This window comes from Apium graveolens, chromosome 1 (genome assembly GCF_009905375.1).
Source record: "Apium graveolens cultivar Ventura chromosome 1, ASM990537v1, whole genome shotgun sequence".
Classification (NCBI taxonomy): domain Eukaryota; kingdom Viridiplantae; phylum Streptophyta; class Magnoliopsida; order Apiales; family Apiaceae; genus Apium; species Apium graveolens.
Window position 1 is genome coordinate 167,092,483 of NC_133647.1, and position 20,363 is coordinate 167,112,845.

The window sequence follows — 20,363 nt, forward strand, 5'->3', positions numbered from 1 at the left end:
TTGTTCAGCTTGGCGATTCATGTTCAGTGAACTTATTCTATAATAAGCACCTACATACTAGCTATAGTGTCACCACACAAATGTCTATGAGAACAGACATCCTTCATAATGAAGCAAGCATAGTATGTACCGATCTTTGCGGATTATTAATTACCAGTTAGTAATCCTATGACCAGGAACTATTTAAGTTTAGAGTTATCATCTTTTTAGGTCTCACTATTATGATCTCATCATAATCCATAAAAAGCTTTACTTTAAACTATGGTATATCTTATTTAAACACTTAAATAGATAAAGCCCGTAATAAAAACAAAACAAGTCTTTATTAATATCAATGAAATCAAAATAGATTACATAAAAGTTATTCCTAAATCCTAATACATGATTGGACTTAGGACATATTCCTTTCAAAAGTTTCTTCTCTTTTGCTTGATTGGTCTTTGTTTTGGATCTACGCCCCGGCTGTGCATCACCACAGATTCATCAATCCCCGGCATGTCCTCCGGGGACCCGGCCTTCGCCGACTTTGATCTTCCGGGTGGGGTTCCAACTCTACTTCAATTGTCTGCTGGGCAGGTTCGACTTTTGTCTTCTCCTTGTTTTCCGCAAATTTTTAAATCCGGGCATCAGCATTGGTTACGCTGTACCCGGAGTCCTCGATCATATTTACGTCTAATATGGCCCTTTTACTGAGATGTTCTCGATGCTTTTTTATGCTTTGTCCCTTGGGTGGGGACATTATCTTTTTCCTGTTTTCCGGTTCTGTTTCTGCCATGACCAAGGCTTGACCATAACACCTCCCTGCCATCTCTCTGTCTCCTTTCAACTCTCCAATGCCTCCCGGGGTGGAGAATTTGAGCTTTAAGTGAATAGTTGAGGGGATTGCCCTGAGCTTGGTGATCGCGGGCCTTCCAAGGATCATATTGTATGATGAGGTTGCGCTTATCATGTAGAACTTCATTACATGAGAGACCTGCTGGGGTGCAGTTCCAAAGATAATAGGTAGATAAATGACACCCCATATGGGAATCATTGTGTTCTCGAATCCATACAAGGGGTCTTCAAGGCAGTGGTCCATTCGGAGGTGGCCGAGCTCCATCCTATTGAGTGTGTGCTCGAATACAATATTGGCGGAGGAACCATTGTCAACTAAAATTCTTTTTACCTCGTTATTCGCGACATCCAGGGTCACCACCAAGGCCAAGTTGTGATCCGGATTGAGTCCCTCATAATCAGAGTAGGAGAAGTAGATTGGTTCATCCTCAAAAGGCTGGATCATCATCACCTCATTATCCAGGTTCGGGCTCCTGGACGGAGAAGCTGTGCCTCCGAAGACAACATTTACCACATTTTTGGCGGTTCCCGGGGTCATGTCTTTGTCATTCATCCTCCTTTGAAGATACTGGTTCATGTTTCCCTTCTTGATCTGATCTTCTATGAACATCTTGAGAGAGAAACAGTTTTCTGTGGCATGACCATGATCTTCATGATAGCCACAATGCTTGTCCCGTGCCCTGTTCTCAGGAGGCGCAAATAAAGGTTCGGGGGATAATAAAATGGCTTACCTTTAACTTCGCGCAAAATGTCGACCGGGGCCGGTTGAGGGTTGTCCATTCTGGTTCCGGTTTGGGTTCTCTTTTAGCCTTGGGTTTTCTTTCATTATTCCTTGGTTTGGCGTAACTTTCCCGGGGTGGGGTTCCCCGAGATTGTTGAATATAATTGGCCTGTCTATCCAGCTTATATCTTTTATCTTTTCGGGATGACGAGCGATGCTCTGGAGACTCATCATCGTCATGTATTCTTCTGTTCATTTTTATTGACTTGCGGAAATCATTTTCTTTTATGAACTTTAATGCCAAGGCATAAGCAGACGCTAGGTTCTGGGGTTCTCTGTGAATCAAATCTTTGACATACCCCTCGCAGGTATTAGATGTAAGTTCCTACGAAAGATGTTTACTGCTTCCTTTTCTTCTAAGTTGGAGAGTTGGTTGACTTCTTCCTGGAATCTTTTGATAAATTTGGGAAGGGACTCCTTACTCATTTGCTGGATTGTCTCTAAGTGGAACATTTGTAATTCATTCATCCGGTTGGCCCTGAACCTTTTTAAGAATATCTCACAAAAATCTTTCCAGGAATCAACACATCGGGATGAAATTCGGCTGAATCATTTCTGAGCTTCCCCTTTGAGTGTTGATGTGAAGAATCGGCACCTGGTGAGGTCGTTGTAATCATAAATATTGGAGATTTGTTTGAAGTAACTCAGATGCTTTTCGGGGTCAGCTAACCCATCAAAGGAGTCGAAATTGAAGTGCTTGAGCCCTGATTCTCTGGGGGTGGATTCTAACTTTTTGGTGAACGCGGTGGCCGCTGCACCCACTTCCATGTCGCCTTCCACCTTTTTCATGAGATCACGAAGAACCCTGGCCATTTGTTTTTGTTTGGACTCTTTTTCAGGCTCTGAATCCGAGGTGACATGAATTCGGTGCGACTTCCTTTTCAACTTTACTTCCTCATCTCAGATTCTCTTCTCAATTATTTCTTTGGCCTTGGCTTCTTCTTCTTTTCGAATTCTTTTCTGGAGGGCAGCTCTTTTGATATCATCCCGGGCATCCTCTGGGGGCCTCTTCAAATTCTTTACAATTCTATCCAGGACGGATCCTCGGGATTCTCCGGATCACTCTTCTTAATCCCCTGGGCGGGTCTCAGGTTCGGCATTATTCTTTTCCTTCCACAGGTCCATCGCAGCTTGTATCTGATCCGGGGTCATGTCCCCCCAGGGATTGGATGAAGTTCCAGCATACTTATGGGCAGCTTTCTCGATGACTAGTCTCTGATCCCCTGGTTGGAGATTTTGAGAGGGAGTCTAGGTTATGGGGAACCCTTCATCCACATCTTCCATTTCTCCGTCCATGGGTTGGGGCGGAGGCGGAAGGAAAGAAGCGGAAACAGCTGCCTTGCTCTTTCTTGACGTCATGGTTGTTTAACAATACCACAAATTTACAGTAATATAACTCGCAATTTCAAGTACTAAAACAGATATTTTAGATCCAAGATTCGCTGTGATCAAGCTCAAGGATTATTGCAACGTTACAACTAGCGGGGTTAAACAAGATCTATTTACAGTACTTAAAAGGAAATGAGCTCAGGGTAAAAGTAGATCTGGGAGATTAGGTGTGAAGTTCTTACTGAGGAGTGGTATTCTGAGTTGCAGGTTGGAGTAGGAGTAGCAGGCACGAACACCACTGGACGGAGGTTCGTCCCCTCCTTCTAGCGCCAATGATAATCCCAATTCACCCCGTGGTCCTCTCCTTGCTGGGCCCGGACTCACGCTCCGTTTGGACAGAAATGACGACGGCGAGAGGTGTAGCTGTAGGGTGGGAGCCTACAAAACAGAATCGGAGGGGGGTGGCATCCCCGCGGCACCTCCGGCGTGAGAATGAGAAAGGGTTTGGAAGGAGAAAGGGGTAAAACAGGAATTATACAAGTATGATATAGTGTGTGTATATATGTGTGTATATATGAGAGATGAAGTAACCTGTAACCTTCTTTTTGTTCTGCCTTTTATAGGCCTCCCACTAGGGTTTAAGGGTTTTTACCTTTTTAATCTGGACCGTAGGTGTGTCGTTTGGACTGTAGTACGTGTGGACGCCTATGATGAGCCGGTGTACTTCTGAATCCGGACCGTAGGAACATTCTGGATCCAGGCTACCTGGACGGTGGTGATTTTGCCACGTGTCCTGGGGTCCTTCAGTGATACTGCTACACTGGTCCTGGGCCTTTCTTATTGGGCCTTCTGTTGTCATAATTGGGTATGTGTTTATTTATAGGCTATCACAAATCAATCAAACAAGATTGAGAAAAACACAAAATATCAATCAAATGAACTGTAATATGGATGAGCATTTCCAAGATGCACTGAAAGCTATAAAAACAGGCAACTTGCTCATGATTCTTTTTTTAAGATCTGATTTTATAGGAAGCAAGAACATGTGAGAAACTAAAGAGAAGTGGCATGATTAATTTTTGTTAGGGAAACTCACTGAGTGCCCAACCGTCCACCAGATAAGTTTTAAAGAAGCACTATGTACCGTGCTGCCTTAAATTTCGGTCAAACTTCACTACAAAAAAAATGGCTAAATGCAACCGGTTTTTTGCCCAGTCGTACATATGGAAGTGATATTTAGTAAGTCGGTTGTATTTATACTAAATTCGACCGCCTAAAAAGAACCGGTTAAATACGACTAAAAAATACGACCGGTTAAATTCAACCGTAGTCGGTCGAATTGTAGTTTTCCAGATTTTGAATTTAAAAATTAAAATTGGCATTTTAAAATTGAAAATCTCGCCTAAAATTTTAAATTTCTTTAAAAATTTAAAAATCCCGCCCAAAAGTATTAAATTCGACCGTATATGATTGTTTATCAAATTCAACCACTTTTGGTCAAAAACCTAATTTTTGACTGTTTTCGGTTGAAAATTATTTTCAACTATTTTTGGTTATATATTAATTTCAACTGCTTCAAATAATTCGACCACTGGCAACTAGAAATTGTCTCTTATGTTTAACCGCTTTCGGTCGAATTACAAAAACCCAAAAAAAATATTGTTTTGAACCACCTGGAATAAACTCTAATTAAAAGCCAAATTATGTTTCCTATAGACCCCAAACATGTACTCAAAAATAATTAATAAAGAAAATATATGAACCATCCAACATTTAACATAAAACCAATATTGGTTTGAAAACATAGTTATGTCCGCATAGGTAGTACGTCAACATCAGTCATCATCAGTACTTAGAAAATTTAAACACGTTATACATGCCCCAGAAAGTTTTAACATAAGAGCTAGTTAGCTTTACAAAAAGTGGACTAAGATTCCAAAACCAGTGGGTCAGTTTATTAAAGCTAAGCAGATAGTACCATGGTAATATAACAAAGCATGCCTAAAACAACGGATAGTTTGTTGCATCAAGGTCTTCGTCTTCATCTTCATCACTGCCTTGAACTTTTTTTCCATTGTTTGGTACCATCTCCTACATAGGCACATAGATCTAATTAAAGTTCAGACGAATATTAAGTTGATATGCTTCCCTGTAGCTCTGCAATTCTTATAACGTTCAATCCACAAATACAAATCCAATTATTCAAACATAAAATGACAAAAAAAATTAAAATCAGAACATTAACAATTTGTTTCACAACAAGTGCATAGAGTCACCAAGAATCTGAGTACGTGCAATGACATCAGAACCTCATTTATCACCACCCCTTCCTATGGGAGGCATGCAATTATACCCTACGATTAACATTATCCTTATATAAAATATCACCAACAATGTTCATATATTCTGATATAAAAACCCCATCTGGTGACACGCTTGAAAATCATCCAATTGTCTTTTAAAACAAAGTTTGGTGAGAGAGTTGAGAAATTTTTGAAGTGTTTCCAAAGCAATGGGAGGCTCTCCACAACCTAGTCTTGTTTCGCAGGGGGTATCAGGGGGTATCTTATGCGGCATGATTTAAAAGAAGGCACATCAAAATCAATAAAAGGTCGAGAAGAATACACATATTTATGCAGTTTACTAGTAAAATTTATTTATTTTAACTATAGATATTTATCAATACAAATAATTAAGTCCACTTTTAGCACTATTTATGATTACTACTACTGAATATTACTAAACATCTACTTATCCACACACACAAAAGAAGAAATGATAACTCTAGCTAGCTGATGAAGGGTTTTTATAAGGTGACTTAATTCTAAGTTGAGAATTAATTCAATTTATAATTTACAAGGTGCAATATTTTTTATTTTGAACTCCAAGGATATACATCAATTTGTTTGTCTACAAAATAATCTAGACTTTGCATTAAGCAACTTAACACCACACATCTAACTTTGAAAAATCACAGGGACAACTATCAGAAGATTAAGAAATAGCAGTGAAGAGACTTTCAAGAAAGTCGAAACAAGGATTGACTGAGTTAAAAAATGAGCTCAAAGACTGTACATTCAGTCCAAAGACTATCCAAATCATAGTTAATAACTATCAACTCTTCCTATTTTAGTTGAAGTACTCTGAACAATCACTAACAATGAAAAAATGCAGAATTACAACAAGTAAAATTAAAAATTTAAAATGGGATTTGAATAAAGAAAAGTGTTACCTTCAGAATGATCTTATCATTGTCCTTCAAGATCTGACCAAGAAAGCCATTTGTTGTCCTTACATAATGGTTGCACATTGATTCTTGACTCAGGTTGGGAAGAGCAGCAATGACTAATTTATGCACCTCCACATCAAGTACTGATTGCTTCACCTCATGCGTGGGTAGAGAAGAAACCATCCGCGACACTGCCTCTAAGATCTCCAACATCATTATGTAAACTTCATCAGGAACATCAATGACAGATTGAGAGTTGGCAGTCACTTTTTGTTTCTTAATAACTTGTAGTGCATCCCGTGCTCCCAGAAGCTCTGCTACAGTATTCTGGGGGTGAAGGTTGAGCATACCTTGGGGATCTTGCATTAGCGAAGACAATGACATCTTTCTTATGTTCAAATTCTCTTAGGCTATAAGGGGGTGTTGGTTGATCAAGAAGCTCAAACTCAGGTGCCAATTTAGGTCGCACATTTTTCACTTTTTTCTGCAACATGTGAAGTCAAGTGACAAACTTATATTATCCAGGAAATATTACTGTTCAAGCAGACCTAAAACCATACTATATAAACCTACCGCATCTGTTGCATGACTAAAATAGAGTACCGGAGTTATTTTGCACAATTACACAATAGTGGCAGGAACTTATTTAATTTTATCTCTCAAACAATAGAGTACCAGAGTTATTTTAAACAATACTTCAAGTACTAGGTATTTTTTATTACAAATAAACAAAAAGGCACTTAATAGTATTGAGCCAGAAATGCATTATTCTGTTGTAAAAAATCCGTGTCATGCAATTTGCCTTATGTGTTGCATCGTTGTTGATACACTTAATATTATATTATCCACTAGAATAACCTTGAAAAATGGAAAAATAGAGGAAAGGTTGCTAGGCCTAGGTTGGAGGAAAAGACGGAATCAAAACAGCAACACAAGCTATAAGCAAGATACCAAGCTGATGGACTTGTATTTGGAATTGTCAGGTCAAAGGGCCATTAACAGGACAGAGGCCCAATACCAAGCCCAATCTACTAAAAAGGCCTAACTAACTCCACTATAAATAGAGAGAGGCTATCACTTGTAAGGGGGTTGGCTATTTTAGACTAGGAACGGATATTTAGGCTCAACAATGGCGCTAGAAGGAGGGGTAGATCCTCTCATACAGTTCTAATGGAGAAAAGCAGTCCAAATCGTCAACAACAAAAGGAAATAGCGAAGCTAGGGCATGAAGTGCAAGCTCCAGCTACCAAAGAGCTTAAAAGCGTCCACCAAAAAGTAGATCTGAGAACAAAGTCAGGTTTACAACCTCAGACTCTGCTATTCGACCAGGATGAGATTGTCTCAGCAGAGAGACCAACACAATCAGATCCAGTAGATCGGAAGAAACAACCAAAAGGCCGTGACCGAACTCTAGTAGAAGCCTCTACCGGTCAAAAGGTACTGTCCAGTGATATGCGTTTACACCTCGACAAAAAATAGCGAGATAAGAGCAAAGATGAGGTGGATAATGACGCACTCCTCTCAGAAGAAGACGACGAAGAGATGAAGCTCTTGAAAAAGGAACGGAGATTAATAGTCGAAAAGATCAGACGCAAAAAAGAGTTAATGCATATGCATCGCGAGCTTTTCGAGGTCTCCGAAGACTACAAAACATTAAGCAGTCAAAATGAGGAGTACGACTCCACATGGATTCCAGGAAAACAGTCAGCCATCTCTGAGTACGAGGAGTCCACATGATCCCTCTACTCAAAAAGGAAGCATCGAAACTTGGTTGAGGATGAAGATTCGGAAGAGCTAGAAAGCCATCTCGCGGGCTGGAAACATCGTCAAACATCAGAATTATCAAAACTTGCAGATGACTTATCCCTGATTAAGAATTACATTCGATCCCAAAGTGGAGGTAGTGAGATGGCCTCTGAAAGCCCTCTCTCAGTCAAAATTGAAAATGCTAAAATCAATAGGGACCTGAAAGTACCTCCCATTAACTCCTTTGATGGATCCACAGACCCGTCAGACTTCATCAATCTCTTTGATGGTAGAATGGATTTCTTCGGCCATTCAGAGATGGCTAGATGTCGCTTCTTCTCTACATGTCTCAAAGGTACGGCCCTAAATTGGTTCAATAACTTGCCGCCTCAATCAATTGATTCCTGGACAAATTTGAAAAGTAAGTTTAGGAATCGCTTCTCCAGTAATAAGAAAGGAGGAAAAATCATAGCCTCGTTGATTATAGTTTATCAACGCACAAACGAGAGCTTGCGAGCATACCTGACTCGTTTCAGAGCCCACATAGCTGAGATAACAGACTTAACCAGTCCCCTGGAGATTAATTACCTCATAGCTGAAATTGACAGGACACGACACAGTCAGCTACTCGAAGAACTCTTAGAGAAGGAACCCAAGACGTTGCAATCAACAATCAAAATTATTGAGCATAGGTTGACTCTTCAAGAAGTTGTAGGCAGTATCCAGTATTCCCGCTCCCCGAGGCCAAGATATGAGCGAAGCCCTCGAAGATCCCGCGAGTATGATAAAAGAAGCTACAAAAGCCAACAAGAAACTGAAAATCCTCGAGGTCCGAGAGGTTCACAAACTTCCCTAGTAGCACGAAGTTACCAAAGGCCCCATGAGCGAAGATCAGAGAATTCCGGGGGTAGGGAAGCCAAGAAATTGACTACAAGGGATAAAGATTATCCAGAGCCAATCAAACTAAATACAGATATGGCCACGATACTAGCGGTCCTTAAAACATATCCTACCTACAGGCCCCCGAGGCCTATGAATCCCAATAGGCCTCCAAGCAATAAATATTGCGAATTTCATGAAGACACAGGCCATAATACTGAGCAGTGCTTTCAATTAACAAATCTCATCGAAGACAAGGTGCGTAGTGGACAATTGGCCCACTATGCAGAAACTACCCAGTCTCGAAGGCATCAGCACCATGACCCAGATAGGGTAATCAACGTCATCTCAGGAGGCTACTCGGCAGGAGGATCCTCGAACAATTCAAAAAAATTATACATGCGAGATGTTTATAGAATCGAGACCAAGAGGCCTCGAAAAAACCCAACCCCTATCATCTCTTTCTCAGATGAAGACTACATAGACGATATCATTGAGGATCATCAAGACGCCCTTGTCATAACAACTAAGGTGAGCACTAACACAGTTAAGAAAATTATTGTGGATAATGGAAGTTCAGTAGATATCTTATATTACAGTGCCTACTCCAGAATGAACTTGGGGGATAGAAAACTCAATACAGCCAAAGGAACACCTCTCTATGGTTTCATAGGAAATGAGGTTAAGCTCGTAGGTGTCATTGACTTGCCAGTTCTCTTTGGCTCTACACCTTGCCAGATCTGACGTGTAGTTAAATTCCATGTGGTTAACACTATCTCAAGTTTCAATGCCATCATTGGATGAACCATAATTGGTCCACTTAAATCAATTACGTCAATCGCTCATTTAAAAATAAAATTCCCCACAGAGTTCGGGGTTGGGGAAGTGTGTGGAGATCAACGTATATCTCGACAGTGCTATTTGGGCAACTCCATTCCAAAAAAGCAAAACCCATCCACTGCTGAGGTCCATCAAGTCATAGAGGTCGACCTAAGAGAACTATTAGAGGCTCCTAAGCCAACAAGCTGCGAACCAAATGAAGACTTGCAAGAGATCGAACTCTACAAAGGCTCCATTGGTAAAACTGTGAAGATAGGGGCAAATTTACCCGCACCTAGCAAAGATCAGCTCATTTTTACACTTTGTCAGTTTGCTGACATCTTCACGTGGGTTTTAAAGACATGCCAGGAATACTCGAAGGTATCGCAATTCATAGGCTCAACATAGCCCCGGGGTATCGACCCGTTAAGCAGAAAAAAGGGTATTTTCGCCAGAAAAATAGGAGGCTATAGACACAGAAATAGATAGACTCTTAGCGGCATGTTTTATTAAGGAGGTCCAATTCCCCAAGTGGATACCCAATGCCGTCCTGGTCAAGAAAAGCAACGGTAAGTGGCGAATGTGCATCGACTACTCCGACCTCAATAGGGCTTGTCCGAAGGATTTTTATCCTTTTCCAAACATTGACCAGCTTATTGATTCAACAGCAGGCCACGAAATGCTATCGTTCATGGACGCCTTCGCAGGCTATAACCAGATCAAGCTAGCTGAGGAAGATCAAGACCACACAACTTTCATAACTCACAGAGGCATTTTTTGCTACATAATTTTTCCTTTTGGCCTACTCAATGCGGGGGCAACATTTCAAAAAACAATGGACATAATTTTCGCACCCCAGATTGGGCGTAATGTTCAGATACACATTGACGATATGATCATTAAGTCTGTAAAGACTTCAGACCATATCAATGACCTCGTGGAAACTTTTACGAGGATCAGAAATCATAAGATGCGCCTCAATCCAGCCAAATGCTCCTTCGGCCTCACAGGAGGCAACTTTTTGGGGTACCTATTGACTAAACGAGGAATCAAGGCAGACCTAGCTCAAGTAAAGGCCATTCAGGAGCTTCCGACGCCTAAAAGTTTGAAAGATCTCCGAAGCCTCACAGGTTCCATAGCGGCGTTTCGGCATTTCATTCCACAATCTTCTAAGAGATGCTTGCCTATGTTCGAAATCATAAAAAATGCCTCGAAGTCAAAAAAGTTTGTCTGGAATAGTGAATGTGAAAAATGCTTCCAAGCCATCAAGACCTTCCTGGCGTCACCACCAATCTTAACAAAAGCCACTCCTTGTGAGCCATTAAAAATCTACCTCTTAGCCTCGGATTCTACAGTAGCCTCCGTTCTCATCAAAGAAGTCGCTTTGGAGCAACGTCCCGTCTATTATATAAGTCATATGCTCAAAGAAGCTGAGGTTAGATACTCCAAAGTTGAAAAATTAATTTTCGCCCTGGTAATCTCGAGCAGAAAACTTCGACATTATTTTCAAGGACGACTGATTAGTGTAATGACTAACCAGCCCCTTCCGCAAAATTCTGTATCGACCAGACATGTTAGGAAGACTAGCCGCTTGGACCATTGAGCTCAGTCAGTTCAACCTCGAGTTCATCCCGCGGGCATCGACCAGATCTCAGGCTCTCTCGGATTTCGTAGTTGAATGCAACTTCGCAGACCCCGAGGATGGTGAGATAAGTATTAGCGGAAGTATAAAACCTTGGTCTCTTTTCGTAGATGGATCATCCATAGTCGGCTCAGGAGGAGCAGGAGTCATCTTGACAAGCCTCAAGGGTTTTAAAGTTCAGCAAGCCATCAAATTTTCGTTTAATGTCGCCAATAATGAGGCAGAATATGAGGCTCTCATAGCAGGCCTCCAATTAGCTCAACACCTCGAAGTACAAGTCATTGACATCTTCGGAGACTCTCAGCTCATCATCAAGCAAATCTTCGGAGAATACAAAACCATCAACAATAGAATGGCATCATATGCAACTATTGTGAAAGGCCTGTTAAGCTCATTCTTCTCGTGGACTCTAAGTCGCATCGACAGATCCATAAATCATTGGGCAGACACTTTGTCAAGGCTCGCAACTTCAGACACTTCATCTCATCAAGCTCTAGTAAACGTCAAAGTACTAACACACTTTTCAATCTCAATAACCTCGACAGATGTAAATTGCATCTCACCTCCGCAGGATTGGCGAACTCCAATAATCCAATATATTGAGGGCTGCTTACCATAAATGACAGAAAGTGAAAAAAGAAAAATAGCCTACAAAGCAAGAAATTACTGCCTCGAGAACAATCAACTTTTCAGAAGATCCCTAACAGCGCCATTACTCATGTGCGTGGGAGAAGAAGAGGCAACACTAGCCATGATCGAAGTTCATACAGGAATATGCAGAGACCATCTGGGGGGAAAAATCTAGCCTTTAAAATCCTACGATATGGCTTCTATTGGCCATCTATGAGGCAAGATTGTGAAAACTTTGTTAGGAAGTGCAAGCCCTGTCAACTCTTCAGCTCCGTGGCACAAAAGCCTCCCACCAAGCTCTCATCGATCACATCACCCTGTCCTTTCCACATGTAGGGTATGGACCTCGTAGGCCCATTACCAAAGAGCACTGGTCAGGAGAAATTCATAATAGTGGCCATTGACTACCACACCAAGTGGGTGGAAGCCAAGCCACTTGCTCGCATCAGAGAAATCGATGTCATCAATTTCTTCATGAAAGACATTGTTTTTAGGTTCGGGGTTCCTCTCATCGTCGTCACCGACAAAGGTACGCAGTTCGTAGGAAGTGAAATTGAAAAAACTTTTGAACAACTCAAAATCCAACACTGTAAAGCCTCCGTGGCCTACCTTCAATGTAATGGCCAAGTCGAAATAACAAACAAAACAATACTTTAAGGCATTAAGAAAAGACTGGCAGAAGCTGATAGGCTGTGGGTTGATGAGCTTCCAAACATCTTATGGAGCTATCGAACGACCCCACGGACCTCGACAGGAAAAACTCCTTTTAAGATGGCGTATAGCACAGAGGCCATCCTACCTATCGAGATAAGTCTGAACTCTCTCAGGCTCCAGAACTTCAATCCACAGGAATCCTCAGCTGGGCTTCGTGTGAACTATGATCTCGTAGAAGAACTCAGAGACTCAACTCATCTCAAAATTGCTAATTACCATGAGCGTAAAGCAAAGTACTTCAACTCCAAAGTCAGGCCAAGAACATTGGGTGTCAACGACCTTGTCCTATGAGAAGCAGCAGTGTCATTGCCCAGCAAAATGAGTAAACTATCTTCTCCTTGAGAAGTGCCCTACAAAATCGTAAGGGTCGTCAGGCCGGGAACGTTCCTTCTCAGTCACCTCGATGGTTCTCCCATTCCAAACACTTGGAACGTGTCCCACCTCAAAAATGACTATCCATGAATCCACGAAGCTACACTAGGATCTCAATCTCACCTCTTTTTAATTTAGACTTAATTGCACGAAGATGGCCTCAGTTATAATATTTTTGCACAAAACTGGCTGACGTTTAATAATAGGCACCCGCATGACCCTTGTTTATAATTTTTAACACCCGATTGCATTCCGTCTGTTTCAACTAACGGACGTTACATATTATCATTTTTAAAAATAAGCAGAGGGCTAAATTAGTAAAATCACAATTGATACACACATAACCCCTGTATTATTGTCAAGTCGATCATCTTATTTCCCTCCAAAAGAAGTCTCACAATTCCCCCTAACTCACTCACAAAGAACCCTAAATCTAACTATTAAGATATTGTGTGAAGATCCAGAGCCAGGTGAACAAAGTGGGAGGTTTATGAGAATGTATATTTGCTTGGGGCCATTGAAGAAGGCTTTTGTTCAGTTCTGCAGAAAATTAGTTGGCCTAGATGGTTGCCACCTTAAAGGACCATTTGGTGGGCAACTCTTGGCAGCAGTTGGGGTAGATGCCAATCATGGCATGTACCCAATTGCATGGGCAGTAGTGGAATCTGAAACTACAGAATCCTGGAAGTGGTTCATGGAGTTATTGAGCCAAGACTTGAATATTCAAAATGATGCAGAATGGACCTTCATCTCTGATAGGCAGAAGGTAAATATTTTTGCACAATTTCAAAATATGAATTGTATGTACATTGATGCAATATAGTAATTATTTGTTATGCATAATGCAGGGACTTATAAATGCACTGGAGGAGGTGGTACCAAATGCAGAACACAGATTTTGTGTTATGCATTTGTACCAAAATATGCATAAAGAATTCAAAGGAGTGGCATTGAGGCAACTCCTTTGGAAGGCTGCAAGGTCTACCACTGATTGGGAGTTCAATTTACATATGAATAAGATGAAGGAGGTATAAATGTCATTATACTTGTTTAGGTAGTTATCTTTAACTTTATCTTACATATATTTGTTTTTTCATAGATTGCTGTTAAGTGTCATGAGTGGTTAATGGCCAAGCCCAAAACACAGTGGACAAGGGCAGCTTTTAGAACACATGCTCACAGTGATATGTTTGTTAACAATCACTGTGAGGTGTTTAATAGCTCTATAAGAAAATTCAGGGACTTGCCTATCATAACAATGTTCAGAGAGTTGCACAAGGCTATGATGAAAAGAATCCAAGTGAGGAGAGATAAGTTGGCTTCAAGAGACATAATCATTTGTCCTAGTGCCCTTAAGAAATTAGAAAAGTAAGTACTTCTTTACTGAACTAGTCTAAGCCTTACATTACTATCATTTTCTAATATTTTTGTCATGGCTTATATGTAGAGTAATTCAGTATGCTGGGAATTGTGCAGTATCATGGTCTGGAGGCACCAAATATTTGGTAACTTGCACAGATGGGGGTCATGAACTGGTGGTTGACCTACATAACAGAACATGCACTTGCAGAAAATGGGATCTCACTGGGATCCCATGCTATCATGCTTGTGCATGTATAGCTATTAAGAATGAACCCTGGGAAATGCATATAAACAACTGTTATAGCAAGGAAGAGTACATGAAGGTATGTATTTTTCACAAATAATTAGTACTCCTTCTTATTTGTTCAACATCTATATAATTAAAAAACTAAGTATTTTATTTGTTCAACAGCTATACAATTGCACACTAGACCCCATTGTGGGGCCTGAATTTTGGCAAACAAGTGCTGAACCAAAGCCCTTACCCCCAAATGTTAAGGCCCCTGCAGGAAGGCCAAAGAAAAAAAGGGTGACAAAGAATGATATCCCTCCTGATGCCACAAAACTAAGCAAGGTTGGGACAGTTGTGAATTGTCATTATTGCAAAGCAAGGGGTCACAATGCTAGGACTTGTGTTGCCAAGGTAAACTTAGATTCACAATGCTAGGACTTGTGTTGCCAAGACTTAATTTCAAGACTTACTTAGATTCATTGAAAATGTACAGAAAAATGATGCAATTAAAAAGGCTGTTGAGGAAGGAACTGTGCCTAATATAGCCAAGTCAACTTGTGTGTGCAAAACATGCAATAAACATGGTCATAATTCAAGAACTTGTTCAGTTAAGGTACAAGTATGTATACTACAGTTTATGTTCTTAAGATAATGATTTGTGCTCACTTGCTTTTATTCAATTAATTCACAGAAACAGATGGTGCAAGGGGGAAATTCTTCTACAAATCCATCAACAGATCAAGACCAGCAAAGAATACTTGAGATGATGCATCAACATGAAGAGAGACAGATTCATGGAACCCAAGGAAGCTGAACCTCTGCATTTCAAGAACAAACCAGGAAAAACACCCCAAAGAGAAAGAGATAAATGTCATGTTTTATGGTTTATGTTGTGTCCAAGAAGAATGGTGGTGGTGTAGTAGTAATGTGGGTGAACATATCTATGACTGTCTTATTTTGTGGTTGGGTCTGGTACTTAGCATATGGTATGGCTAAACTTTTAATTTCTTTTGTTTGTCATTAAGTTTGTTGGGTATGTAATAGCTGGTATTAAAGGCTTCAAGCCTTCCTTTTGTCAACTAGTTTTTGGTTATCAGGACAGGCTATTGTATTGCCAACAATGTCTTATGTTGGATTTATGATATCTATTCAAACACTTTAATGTCTTTATATTACAGTTAAGGTACTTTTATATAGCATTAAGGTACTTTGGCAGCCATCAACCCATCTGAAAAACCCACAACCTCGACTACCAAGAACACAACCAAGAAATTTTCGCCCCCAATTTGCCTCTGTTCTAGCAGTCCTCTCTACAGCCCAACCTCCACAAAAGCATTTGTATGCCATTGTATTTGGCTGAGTAGGTTATTTAGGATGGGAGTGTAAGTTGTTTAGGATGGGAGTGTTAATTTTAGGTTTTGTATGTATTTATATAGAGATACATCTCTCTATTCTAGGATAATAGCCGTTAGAAATTAATTTTTCCAAGTTTACCCTTCTTATTCAACGTCCGTTAGTTGAAACACACGGAATGCAACCGGGCGTTAAAAAATATAAACAAGGGTCATGCGGGTGCCTATTATTAAACGTGAGCCAGTTTTGTGCAAAAATATTATAACTGAGGCCATCTTCGTGCAATTAAGTCTTTAATTTATGATAAGTTATGATCTCTGCTCAAACCTCAAGACTACAGCTCCACGAGTACTCAACAGTTGTGAGTCTCCGTGAACCTCCAAAACTATCGAAAAAGTTATTTTGCAATTAATCAGTATCATTCAAGTCCCTACGTTTTATTTCAATATTCTACATATCACATATATGATAATAGAAGCGACACTATGAAACATAAATCCGGAGTAAAAACCCAAAGATGTCTTCTCCCCAACGAAAGAAAAAGTAAACGCGAAAAAGAGAAAAACAACTACAAAGCCAAGTATAGCTACAATTTAGACAACACCAAAGATAAAAACGACATGATAAAAGTAAAAAAATTTCAGACAACCACAAAGAAATATATAAAGCAAACACTTATATAAAAAAATCAACCAAGCACTTCGATCCATATATGAAAAGAAGGGTGCAGCAAAACATCCATACAAAATACCAAAAGTCTGGGAAAACCTTAAAGTTACAAGCTTAACTTAGAAATCATCCAAAACAAAAGCACAAAATACATAAAACTCAATCTTTGGGCATCGACGTCACGGGAACAGGGAAACTAGCCTCCACGGCTTCCCGAATTCTTCCCTGCTCATCCTTCAGATAATCTTCACAACGATCCTTCGTGACATCAACACCTCGTGCTTCCACACGCTTCCAGCATTCACGATACCTTTCCTAAAAAAATTGCAGAGACTCCTCCTCCAGAATAGCTAGCGCGGTTTTCGAGCTGTCAAGTTCTTTCTTCAAGTTATCCCTGGACTCAACTACGGACTGTAACACTTTACAATGCTCCACCTTCAAACCAGCTATCTTCCCATCAACTTCTGCAAGTTACAGGACCTGTTCCTTCACCGTGAGTGACAATGAATTACACTCATGAGAAAGATTGGCATTTTCATTCATGAAACTGGAAATTTTTGCAGAACTGGTCTCCTGATCGCGTGATAGCCCCGACAGCTGTGTTTCCAGCGACCCTTTCATCTTTCTCAATTCCTCAACTTCGCCTCAAAGCTTCGCAGCCTCGTTAGCGCCACCAAGCAGGTTGTTCACGTCAATCTTATCAAGCTCAGCAATAATCTAAGCAATAAAAGATAGAGGAATAAAGTAAAAAACAATATATAATGGTGACAACAAAAAAGAAAAGAAAGGCATGAATTTGTCAAGGAGAACAAACCTTTATGGCATAATCTTTACAAACATCCAAGGGTCGGAACCCCGAAGCTCCAACGCTCACAGTCCCATGAGCTACAATTACCCCTTTAGCTTTTCTCACTTGATCAGCTATAGTAATCACATTTTCATCCAACACATTCTTATTTGACACCACCAATTCCCTCGAGGTTTGATCACTATCTTCTAAGGTGATGACCTTGACTCCGCCCTTGTGCTTTTTGTGATGATGAGAACGAGAAGAGTCGTGATCCCGGTGTCTCTTCTTCTCTTTCATTGCAGCCTCCTCTTTCGAATCTTTCTCTACAACACCAAATGCCACCAAAGGCTCAGTAGCATCAATCTCATTAGGGTATTTCTCCACTTTCTTCTCCTCCCCAGATGATCTCTCGACTTCGGAAACACTAACCTTCTTTTTAGCAAGGTGCTTCAAAAAGTTCTCTGAAGGCATCTTCAAACGAGAATTCACCAGAAGACGAAGCTTGGGTCCAGCAACTATAAAACAAGAAACAAAAACAAAAACACGATATTAGATCAATGAAGTAAAACAAAGGGGGAGAGAAAGACGCAAACTGCCCTATAAAATATGCAATCATATAATAAAAAACCAACGCTTCGAGGCTACTAAGTCTTACGACTATGGTTACAAAATAACCGAACATCAGAAAAAGAAGAAGCTTTGAACTGAGAAGATGAACCGCAAAACTTCATTAAATCCACAGCGGACATAGACCCCGACTCACTCAAAGTCTTTAACATCTCAGAAGATAGACGACGCCATGGCGCCACCTCAGCAAGCTCACAACCTTCGTACCAAGACCACCTCGAATGCCAACCAGAATTCGAAGACAGGGTACTCACAAGCTTATTACAACCAGGCTTCACGTCAAAGTAGACTTGGGCCCAAGTAGACTTCAAACGATACAAAGAAAACAATAAGTCAAGGCTAGGGCTCATCTCAAGTTCGCTGCAACGTGCTATAATACCATTCAACTGCAACATTAAATTCGGAGAAATTTGCCCCACTCCACAATTCAGAGTTTTCAGCACATGAAGAAAGAAGGGGTGCATAGGTAATCAAAACCCGTAAGAAAACCATAAGTCGGGAATGGCTGCAATCCATCCCGAGGAGGGTCCCACATACGGTCCTCAGGATCAGGAGGAAACACCGAATAACCATATGAAAAGGAGTAGTATCCAGACAGAACTCCCAGATCTAAAGAAACTTTGTGATAAACGCTAACAATATTGTATGGCTTCTGAGACCCACGACTATCCAAAACCATTGCCCCTACATCCGAATTAGAAATCGAGGCACACTCACCAATCCGCTCAACCTTAGCATTATCAGCAACATTACTACTCCCCTCAATTCCTTCAACGTCAAACTCAGCCCCAAAGGGAGAAAAGTTACCCGAACCAGAAAAGGGAACAAACGATGGGCCTAAGGGGTCTAGCTCATTAAAAGTGTGCTCCGACCCACCAGTTTCATAACTTTCCCCCCTATCAACACGATGCACAGACTGACTTATAATGAAGAATGAAAGGGAAAGATTCGACTACAAGAGTGGCGGGGATGCAATTACAAGAAAAGGAGTTTGGAATACCTACGGTAGAGAAGAACCAAAAACTGCAACCTACTCCCCTCAGAAGTTCCTTCAAGAAGACGATTTTTTTCCAAAAAAAAAGAGAAACCCAACAACTTTCAAATCTTTAAAAATAGTTGTAAGAGAAGAGTAAAAAAGAGAAGAGTTACGAAGGAAGAAACCTCTTGGTTTCCAATAAAAACGTCACTCCTAAAAAAATAAACTGCCAAATGAAAGTTGAAAAGATTTCAACTTTTCTTTCAAAAAAGACAAGAAGCGGCAAAAAAGAAACAAAAAAAGAAGAAGCAAAAAGCCTGGTTGAAAAAACCCAAACAATAAAAAAACCAAATCTAAAGATTTGTTACTCCAAGGGGGGACTATTGTCGGGCCAAAGGCCCATTAACAGGATAGAGGCCCAATACCAAGCCCAATCTACTAAAAAGGCCCAATTAAGTCCACTATAAATAGAGAGAGGCTATTACTTGTAAAGGGGTTGGCTATTTTAGACTAGGAATATATATTTAGACTCAACAGGAATATTACTGTTTAAGGTTTCAACTACAATATATAATTAATAGACAATTAGCTTGTAATATTATTAAAGGAATATCAATTTGTTGACGATCACAGCAGGATTTCATTATAACAAGCATATATAAACATAGAACTCCCTGCTTATAAAGATAGATAAAGGCTTCCAATAACTTGAAGAACACAAGTGATAGTGAAGCTAGGATAGATGAGAAAAACTAGAACGGTCCAAGTCATGACTACTTAAAATTGAACAATTTATTTTCGTCAAAAAAAATAAAAATTGAACAATTTATTTTCTAAAATATACAACATGCATGATCAGAAAGTACTTTAACCAAAGCTACCAACGTTAACATGTAAGTATGCCACTATTATAATTTAGAATTAGAGAATGTAATGAAGGACCTTGCTGAAATTATCATGTGATACACAGCGGCGAACCTAACCAAAAAAATCCGCCCAACGGATCCCCGCTATGACTAATATATTTCAATATCCGGTATCCATGATTATAAAAATTGGGTCAAAATATTTGATCAGTTTGGTAAATTTCGATCTTTTAAAAATTATCCGATAAATCGTAAATTAGTAATTTAACCGAATAATTTTAATTTCCGAAACTTATAATAATATCTATATCCCATTTAATTTATTCATATTAAAAAAAAGTAATAATTTCATGTGGACATTTTATCAAACATTGGGTGTCCCTCCTTATGATATATTTTAATAGTAAAACAACTAAAAATAAGGACACTGCCACAACAGTGGTAGCTGCGGTGAATCAATCTTATATTCTCTGAACAGTGTTGCAAGTGCATAGACTACCCTTCAATAGTGGT

The 20,363-nt window shown here is 40.1% G+C and overlaps 2 protein-coding genes across 2 annotated transcripts; one reads left to right on the forward strand and one right to left on the reverse strand.

The window, feature by feature from the left end:
- Positions 1-613: 613 nt before the first annotated feature.
- On the reverse strand, positions 614-2,428 carry LOC141710950 (uncharacterized). Its single transcript, XM_074513431.1, has 2 exons — positions 2,286-2,428; positions 614-1,514 (listed from the first exon to the last, which is right to left on the reverse strand). Exons 1-2 carry the CDS (start codon positions 2,426-2,428, stop codon positions 614-616), a joined length of 1,044 nt encoding a protein of 347 aa, XP_074369532.1.
- Positions 2,429-8,081: 5,653 nt separating this feature from the next.
- Positions 8,082-9,542, forward strand: LOC141710961 (uncharacterized). Its single transcript, XM_074513438.1, has one exon. The coding sequence runs from the start codon at positions 8,082-8,084 to the stop codon at positions 9,540-9,542; it is 1,461 nt and encodes a 486-aa protein (XP_074369539.1).
- Positions 9,543-20,363: the final 10,821 nt, after the last annotated feature.

Coding starts and splice junctions, on each gene's coding strand:
- LOC141710961 (XM_074513438.1), top strand. CDS start 8,082: ATGGCCTCTGAAAGCCCTCTCTCAGTCAAAATTGAAAATGCTAAAATC.
- LOC141710950 (XM_074513431.1), bottom strand. CDS start 2,428: ATGGCCAGGGTTCTTCGTGATCTCATGAAAAAGGTGGAAGGCGACATG. Junction 1,515..2,285: donor AATTTCGACTCCTTTGATGG/GTTAGCTGACCC, acceptor TCCTGAGAACAG/GGCACGGGACAAGCATTGTG.